At 31.0% G+C, this 10,180-nt stretch overlaps 1 protein-coding gene across 1 annotated transcript; it reads left to right on the forward strand.

The window, feature by feature from the left end:
* LOC123293040 (ankyrin repeat, SAM and basic leucine zipper domain-containing protein 1) lies at positions 1-5,006 on the forward strand. The gene is made up of 7 exons (XM_044873756.1): positions 1-87; positions 1,130-1,274; positions 1,893-2,024; positions 3,467-3,690; positions 3,753-4,006; positions 4,383-4,628; positions 4,694-5,006. The coding sequence occupies exons 1-7, from the start codon at positions 1-3 to the stop codon at positions 5,004-5,006; spliced, it is 1,401 nt and encodes a 466-aa protein (XP_044729691.1).
* Positions 5,007-10,180: the final 5,174 nt, after the last annotated feature.

The following is a 10,180-nucleotide window of genomic DNA, read 5'->3' on the forward strand; positions in this document are numbered from 1 at the left end:
ATGATCATAAGACCAGCAGGATTGTCAAGTAGTGATGAGGACGATGATTACGACGGATTTGGTTATATTAATTTGCCAAGTCGTAAGGTTTGTATTTGTGCCAAGTTTATAGATAGAGAGAGAGAGCGATCTTAAATTTATTATAAAGATTCTAGTACAATTAATACTCCGTGATGCATTGGGAAAGTTGGGAAACAGCACCGATTTTAATGAAACTTTTTAACGTGTTTATAGAACCCCAAACAACATTCAGCCAACTTAACCTAGTCATAAGAGGGCATAGAGCGTCAGAAAGGGCATATGTACCCCAAAATATTTTTGAAATGCTTTTTTTTTTTGCTTAAAAATGTTGTTTGGTAGGTATTTTAGGTCGCTGAATACGAATCTGATTTCAGGTTCTGTCAGGTATTCTAAAAATCGTGCAATTTTTGACCGGGAATTCCACTGCTTCGTACAAAAACGGAAAACTAAGTATCGTCCAAGCTTTGCTCTAGGAGGTATTTTTGGTAGCTGTTTACGAATCCAATGCCCGATTATACTTATTTTATAATGTCTTCCGAAAATCATTTTTGATAAAAACTTAGTTTGCCGTTTTTGGCCCATAGCAAAGTTTGGACGATAAATACTTACGTTTTTGTACTTAAAAAGTGAAATTCTTGGCAAAAAATAGCACAGTTTTCGCAATACTAGGCAGAATCCGTTAATCTGACATCAGATTCGTAATCAGCGACCAAAAATACCTCCTAGAGAACAGTTTGGACGATAAATATTTAGTTTGCAGTTTTTGTACCAAAAAGTGTAATTCTCGGTCAAAAATGACACGATTTTTAACAGAAATAGTGTAATCTGACATAGGATTCGTATACCAACCAATTTTTCCGAGCAACCAACTTAGTTGGAAAATACCAACTAGATGATAATTTTAAGCCAAAATAAGCATTTAGAAAAGTTTGGGCTTCATATACATCCCGCTTGGGCCCTACGCCCTCTTATGATTAGGTTAAGTTAGCTGAATGTTCCTTGGGTCCTATAAACACGTTACAAAAAGTTTCATTAAAATCGGTGCTGTTTCCCAACTTTTCCCATGCATCCCGGCTTATTAGTTGCACTAAAAAATTTTTTTAAACAGACGAGTGGTAATTCGACGTCTTACAAACGTAATTTGGGAGAACCATGGCAAACCGTTGACAAAAAAATTTCTGTCATGGAGCAGATAAAAAATTCTATTCAAAGTGGAAACGTCGAAGAGTTGGCTAATGTTTTATCATCCGATGGTAAATTTTTAATTACGTAAATTTAACTTTAATTAAAAAAATGACTCGATTATTAATTTTACATATTCGACTTAGAAACGTTTGTTATAAATATTCTTGTACACCTTATTAAATATATTTTGATGTTTTATCCAATTTATTGAATTTTTATTACATACAGGGTGGGCCATTTCAATTTATAATAGCTAATAGTTCGTTTTTTAGTTAACCAATTAAAAAACAAAAGTTGCAGAATTTGATGGGGAACCTCATGTTCTAATATCAGATTGGACCTACTTCTTCGGGTTGCTTTAAAAGTCAATTTAGATCCTATGCGGTAAGAGATAGAAGAACACTTTAAACTAGAAAGTTGATTCTCATAAAAAAACTAACAATTTTATTTTAAAACATTTTTTCGAAAAACGTTAGCTTATGGAAGAAATGCGACTTAAAAATGTTATTATTGCATTTAATCGAAAGAAAACTTTAGTCTACATAAAACTGTGTTTAATAGCTAACTGTAAATTATTTAATATTCGTTATGGTGTTCGCTTGCCCCATTTTCTATGAATTGGAGAACTTAAGAAAAATAATTGAAATGTATAATAATTTACGGATAAATTTTTGTTTTCTCCTTAGTTCCAGGACTTGATATAAATGGTGAATTTGAGTCAACGGCATGGACGCCTCTTTTGTATGCTGCATCATTGGGTAATGCGGAAATCGTTAGTGAATTATTAATAAATGGAGCAGATCCAAATATTCATAAAGGTATACATTAAAAAATAAAATTTCTAAACATATACCATACCATGTAATTCTAATAAAAATAATAATTTAAGAAATCAAAATCAGACTGCGTTAAATATAAACTGAAAAGAAAAAAACAAGTCCAGCAATTTACATAGCGACTTTAAAAGTCGGAACCCATTATTGGGAAAATTTGAGTTGTTGTAGCGTGTAGATTTTAATGGGTCCCGATTGTTAAAGTCAATATCTAAACTGCTGGACTTGTTTTTTCTTTTCAGTTTATATTCAACGCAGTCGGGTTTTTTATTTTTTAAATTATTTTTTTTTATTTATCCTTTTTAGTTAAGATTTTCAAATACTTATTAAACAATAACCCACTTACCATAGTTCGTCGACTTTCATTTTCAGCCTGTGTAAATATGTATGTTTGGTCTTTTCAGGCTTTCTAGAGACCAAATTCGTGAGCCGATTTTAAAGATTATTACGTTAATCGATTTGTTTATTTAATAGCTATTCAATGATACCCCACTTGACATAGTTCGCCGACTTAAATTTTTCTATTTACAATATGGCGTCTGGTGGTCGCCATTTGAATTTTCATTACTGCCATATCTTCAGTAGCACTCGCAAGGTTAAAACAAATCGATTGACGTAACAAACATCAAAATTGGCCCACGCGTATGGTCTCCAGTGTATCACATAGGAACACACATACATTCTTTTTCACAATATGGCGTCTGGTGATTGCCATATTGATTTTTCATTTCTGCCATATCTTCAGTATTATTCGCAAAGTCAGGGGTGTAGTTACCGTCGTACCAGCCGTATCAATGAAACGAGGCCTCCGGGTTACAGAGGTCCCTCCTAATGTGGGTACAAAAATTTACCAAGGATTTCGATGAGACAGGAACGGCTCTCAGACTTGTTACTATTGTCTATAGAGGCAAAAATTTTAGAAAAACTGAAATCGACTTCAGCTATAGATGATTTGAATAGTCAATTTGCCGAAAAAAAGGCAGGAAAAGTGTATATTTAATTAGAATTGTTTGGCTAGCTCAATTTCTGGGAGTAAGTGATAACTTATAATCAATAAACATTTATTTTAATTTAATGCAAGCATTTTTGTTTCTTTTGAATCCCCGAACTAATTTTAATACATGGCCCCTTCAAGGCGAGCTACGTCACTGCGCAAGGCTAAGACAAGTCGGTTGACTTAAGTAGAATGGGGCAGGGGGGGGGGGGGGATGTCTTATTTAATTAGAAATTCTCAGCATAAATACTTACTGCATAGAAGATTTACTCCTTTATTTATCTCTGATCTGAAGGTATCGTTGTCCCTAGGGAGTGAATTTCATTTAAGAAGGGCAAACAGATCGTATGGATGTAAGTGCTGGGGTCCAAAATATGCTGGCAATCCTTGCTCATGTTACTATATTATATTAATTATAAAATGTACAATTTAGATTCATATACTCCGTTGATGGCTGTATGTTCATGTGAATTGGAAAGAGATGAAAATTTAGTACAATGTGCGAGTGATTTAATTTCCTTTAATGCTAAAGTGAAAGTGGCCGATCGTTATGGTATGACTCCATTAATGTTTGCTGCGTTACATGGTCACGAACAGCTTGTATCACTTTTAATGCCATTAAGTGATTTAGAAGCGGTGGATACACAAAAATGGACGGTAACTAATCAAACGAATTCGTTGATTTAAATTACATATTTATTGATTGATTTGTTTTATAGGCTTTATTTTTTGCTGTAAGTCGTGGTCATAAAAATGTTGTCGAACAATTACTTTATCCGGATATGGATTTATCGAAAACAGATATTCGTGGAAGTACTGTAAAAGAATTAGCAATCAATAAAGGATATTTAGATATTGCAGAACTTGTTACAGATCCCAATGCACTTGATTTGGTAACTTTAGAAGATATTGAAACGAATACAGCAATACCCGAATGGGAAGATATGTTTCCAGGCATAAAAGATACAAAAAAGTAAGTCTTCTGTTTTATAAAATTTGCATTCATTTTATAATGACCTAAAAAAGTCTGGAAACTCGAATCGTATTCATAAAGTGATTAGAGTATGCTTTATCCACCTGAGAGAGATAAGAGTTCTTGTAGAAGATAGTGAGGTCCTGGCACCGGTATTTCGCACAAAGGTGTGAGTTAGCTAAAAAAATACCATCAGAAGTGGGTTTCAAAAAAAAAATTTCATTCAGATCGGATAAAATTTGGATGTATTATGGAAAAAAAAAAATTTTTTTGAACTTTATGACGTCATAAAATCACATCCAAATTTTATCCAATTTTAATAAACCAAGTATTGAATTAGTTTTAGATTAAACTTAATATCACTTTTTTATTTTAGTCTTCCTCCATATTTTGACGATGTAAAAAGTTTTATGTATGGCATTAATCTACCACAATTTATTGATTTAATGTATAGCCATAAAATTGGATTTCCCACCTTGTTAACGATTACAGACGGTCAATTAGAATGCATGGGAATTTTATTGCCATTTCAACGACGTCAAATATTACATGGCTTATACGAATTTCATGGTCATCGCTGGAATAAAAAAAGCCTTGGTGAAATACCAAAAGAATTGTTTAGGTAATTGATTTAGACGTTCCAACAACATGTTGGAACTACTTAAAGTAATCATGTTTTTTTTGCAGTGTTTATGATGTTTTACATAATTTTGGCGCATCAAATAAACATATTTCTGTAATGAAATCATCGATACAATTTTTACATATGCGTTTAAATTATATGAAAAATACAAAAAATATAATGGCAGGAGGCGATGAAAAAGAAAATATTCAAGGGTTACATGATAATAAAACTGCAATACTTAAAGAGCTTAATGATTTAAAATATCGTATTGAATCAATTAAGTGCACCTTGCACAAATTACGTAATCGAATGTCTAAGGTAATTCATTTTATTTATTCATACAATCAGAGGAGAGGAACAGAGGAGAAAAGTTAAACTTGAAATTTTTCTATAACCCACGATCTTTCTTAAACGATAAATACATACTTGAAACTTCGTTGGGGGTTTCCTTTTACGAGTTTTCAAATGAGCATTATGACGTCATTTTTGAGCTGCCGTTTTGAAAAAACGTAGCATTGGGCGCACAAGTGCTTGAATCCTCCGGCAAAAACGACAAAATTCAACTTTTTCCTTGCAACCTCCCTAAAAATTGGAAAATCACCCCCAAAAATCTGCTCTATACATGCTAGAAAGATGGAGTTTTCACCATTCGATACCTTATAGAGTTAAAATAACATAATATTTTGAATAATTTCATAAACCACATAGCAGCCTCCCGGAAAATAGAACAAGCCACAAAATAACGTTGCTCTGTTGTATACATGCTAGAAGGGTGGGATTTTCACCAATCGAAACTTGAAATAAAGTCAAATTAACTCCTCCCCAAAATTATACTTTTCAGTTCTATGCACCTCTGTACACAGAAAAGTTGAAGAGGCGCTAAAATTCAAAAGAATAGTGCCTTAAATTGAGAAAATTGACCGCGTTAAAATAAAATTCACAACGAAGTATGAATTTTCGAGTCGAAGAGAAAATTTGTAGTTCAAATTTATACGACCGCGGTCAATTTTCTCGATTTGACGCACTTTTTTTCTGAATTTTAGCGCCTTTTCTCCTTTTTTTTATTGATAACTGGGGTTGCAACCCCGCCAGCTGACGATAATAATTCGTACTAATTAACAGGCAAAAAGTGGGCTCGTTTTCAGCAGTTCCAGTTTAGACTACCAGATGACAATACTTATACTTACCATTTTTAAAGGCCAATAAAATATTTAAATTCAAATCAGATAAAGCTCACCAACTTGCGATAATAATTCGTTTTAATTAAAACAGAAAGTGGACCCGTTTTCAGTAGTTCCAATTTACACTACCAGGTTACTTACCATTTATCTGGCCTCTTTTTAGTAAATTTTGGGGATGTTCAACGTTTAGTAAATAAGTTGTTGTTGTAATAATGAGCTCTTGTGTTTCAGATTGAAAAGAATGTAACAGAACCAGCTGACTATATAACAGCAACAAATTTTCAAATAACAAAGTTTCAATTTTCAAAACGTATAATATTTTATAGTGTGATCACATTAAGTTTAATGTTAGCTATTAAAAAACATTATTATATTACAAAAATATCGAAATTATCTACAATATATCATCCAATTTTATCTAAAATATTTAATTGGCCATTATTGTAATTAATAAATACATTGTAATATTTTAATACTTAAAATCACAAAATGTGCTTTATTTTTTATATTTAATTTTATATTGTTTTTTAAAAACGTTTATGAATAAAAAATTTTGTAATGATACAAAAAAAAAATTATTGGATACTCCCAAAACTTCTCACTTCCTTGATACTAATTCAATTCACATATCTTTCCATTTGGAATGGCTTGGAGGTGCACAAATCCTTCAAAAGTGTAGAAATTATTATATTTCGTCATAAAAAATGGGTTGAAGCTGCCAAAACGTTATACAAATTTGAAACCCTCTTATTCGATTTAGAAGAGATTTATAAAAGAGCAAACATTTAAAAACGAAAAGAAAACGATTTTTCCTCTAAATATCTCCTCCAAATAAATAACCAAAGATAATAAATATTTGTAAATAACCCCACACTAGACATGCCCAAAATCTCCGTTAATCGTGTTCTAGGGGTTATAAAACTGATTTATAACTCTTCCGTCACTTTCAGTTTATCTTGAACAAACATAGAAAGAAGACTAGAAAAGAAAGAGAGTGAACTCTGGGTTTTGAGTTTGCCCATATACGTTAGGCACTTGAAAGTTCGCATACCTGAATTTGATCTCACGACCGTAGCGTATAATCATCATAGCATATATGAAGTTTCACAGAACTATAATACGCATGGTCGTGAACAAAGACATAGAAAATGGATTGAGCAATACCGCACAAAATTGACCTCTCTGTAGAAAGAAACAAAGCGACTGTGCAGTCAATGCCTGTCCCTTTTCTATAGGACTGTAGAAATTCTAGAAAGTGACAACTACTGCTCGTATCATTCACTTTATCTCTTTCATAGTTTCTTGCCTTTATTTACTATACAGCTTAATAGGGAACACACAGTCCATTCTCTACTTCTTTGGTCGTGCGATACAATCAGCGCCGTAAAATTCAGATAAGTGAACTTGCAAGTACCGGACGTACTTTCTTTTTTATTACGCTTGTTTGGTTTTTTTACGGTTAAACCGCTATGATTGGCAGTAAAATTTGGCTGGTTAAAATTCTGGAGAAGAGATATAATAGGCTACTTTTTATAATTGTGTATGCAATCATTATTACATCAATGTTATGATAGTTGCCACCGTAAGTGTTGAATAATGAAATACGATTGTTGAATAATGCATTATAAAAGAATTTCAAGAAGTGAAATTGTGGGCAGCTTCTTTTACATTAATATTGTAAATATATTTAAAGCAAAGCGTGGTGGATATGGCCTTGAAGGGCCACATCAATAACTTCCTGATTCGGTAAATTATTATATTACTTAATTACATTAAATTTAATTTGCTACAAATTAGCTTAATAATTATTTCTATTTCACATGTTTTAGAACTTTAAAATCGTAAAATATGTTTATAAATAGAAGACATATATGTAATGCACATATATTTCAATTTTTAAATTTTAGAAATAACTTGTCTACATACAAAATTTTGGTATAGGTGTTCATTAAATTTATTGCCGGTTGTCATTTCGTCTGTCTGTCTGACTGTTTGTGAACACGATAACTCAAAAACGAAAAAAGATACCAAGCTGAAATTATTATAGCGTGCTCAGGGCGTAAAAAATGAGGCTAAGTTCGTAAATAAGCAACATAGGTCAAAGTCTTGGGTACGTAGGGCTCATCTTGTAAACTGTTAGAGATAGAAGAAAAATTTAAATGTAAATAATTGTTCTTTATAAAAAAAAAACAACTTTTGAATGAAAAATTTTTTCATAAACATTACTGTTTACGCGTGAGGGCGCAAATTAGCTTAGAAACATTATATAGTATGTATATATAGGTACCTATTGTTTATATTTTAAATTTATACGTTACATACATATTATGTATGTGCTTATCTTTCTATACTTATATGACGTAAAAAAAAAAACTAATGCGTAATCAAAACTGTCTTTACATGGTATTTAAAAAGTTAAGTCAGTCAATGGTTTGTTTTCACTTGTTAAAAGTCAAATTCATTTTTTCTCTTTTTAAATATAATTAAAAATAATTTGAATGACAGACTTTCATTATTACCATTTTTCTAATATATACCTAAGCCGAGAAATTTCAAATTTTGTGCTTGCGTCCCTCAAAACTCTTCTTTGCTACGCTCAACTTTTTATTTCGGTTTTCGAGATGAAAACAATTAACTTTCTATCTCAAAGGAAAAACAATTTGCGAGTTGGACGATTTTTTCGAATTTAGCTTGAAAAAATCGTTAGAATTTTTTGATTAAAAATTAACCATGAAACACGTACACCAAACTATGTTTCTAAGAACAAATATGCATTAAGTTCTAAGAATTGTATTTTATGAAATGCTCGCAGGGAATTTTTAAAGTCCGACCCTCGAGTACCGCTTTGATTTTGATTTTATTACCAAAACCTTGTTTTAAACTTCTTATAAACAATGTCATCCAATGTAATGATGGATGTCTGAAACAGAAATTATAGTGTAAAAAAATTGTTTCAATAATTTGTAACAGTTTTTGATTGCACAATAAATGCGCAAAAAACTTTTTATAATTCGATTTCATGTAGTCCCTATACAGTTATCTTTATCTAACTTACTTTTTTTGCAATTAAAATTATGACTTACCCAAACTGAAAGTTAGAAATATTGAAGGTAATATTTATAATGAGGAATAAATACAACCTTACCTTGAAGAAATTTTAAAGAAAAGAGAGTCATGGGCAATAAAACAGGTAATCTTATTGACTATATTTTCAAGTACAGACGTTGGAAGAAATTGATTTTGTAAAATATGAGAGTCCAGAAATGTTAGCTTTATATTTATCTTTTTGATAACCGTATAAATTCATAATGTCCGAAATTTTAAAGTTCTATATGGAAGTCAATTTCATAATAAAAAATAATTATAATAAATGCATTAGCAATTTCCATCTTTTTAGGAGACAATAAATTCAAATAAAATCGACTTTCGTGAATTATGAGCTAAATGATTTTTATTAAAATTGAGAACAAAAATATTTTGATTATTTTTATAATTTTTACTAAGAAAATCGAAAAAATTTAATACCAATTTGTTAAGGTATCCAATTTCATGAAAACTGGTGTACAGTTTATTTTTTATTTTTCTCAAAAATTTAGGCTCGTTTGAATCTGGCGAAAATAATACTACTAAAGCTTAGGAAATCGATAAAATTAAAAAAACAAACTTATCTGATATCTTATCAAATCTTAACGTATGAGATTTTAACGCCAAGATGTTAGCGGCACGAGTAAAAAAAAAATGTAAACCGTATTTATAAGACTCAGCTGAATTTTTCATTGAATAAAAAGACAAAAGATATCAACTTCATTATACATTTTATTGTGCTGTACCATATTTGCCCCCCTTAGCCCCCTTTTATAATTGAAATGGTTTTCCTAGTTTTTAAAAAAACTTTGTAGTTTGTGTTTTTATAAAAATTTTGTACATATAATTTTCTGTACTTAAGTCGCGGTTTACTTTTTTTTTTGAAGAATTGTGCGTTGACATACTAAAACGACATATTGACCTAAATTAAAATAAAAACAATTATTTTAATGTTTAATATAATTCATTAACAAAATTTTGTTGTCAAAAATTGTTACATTAAATATACAGGGTGAACCATTTTAATCTATAATGCCTAATATCTTGTTTTGTAGTTAACCAATCAAAAAATAACTTAAACAAAAGTTGCAGAGTTTGATGGGGCACATCATGTTCTGACATCAGATTGGACCTAGTTCTTTGGGTTTCTTTAATAGCCAATTTAGACCCTAAACGGTAGGAGATAGAATAACACTTGAAATAAGAAAGTTGATCCTCATAAAAAACTAACATTTTTCATCCAAACCATTTTATCGAAAATCGTCAGCTTTCGGACCCGAGAAA

Source organism: Chrysoperla carnea, chromosome 2 (genome assembly GCF_905475395.1).
Source record: "Chrysoperla carnea chromosome 2, inChrCarn1.1, whole genome shotgun sequence".
NCBI classification, from domain to species: domain Eukaryota; kingdom Metazoa; phylum Arthropoda; class Insecta; order Neuroptera; family Chrysopidae; genus Chrysoperla; species Chrysoperla carnea.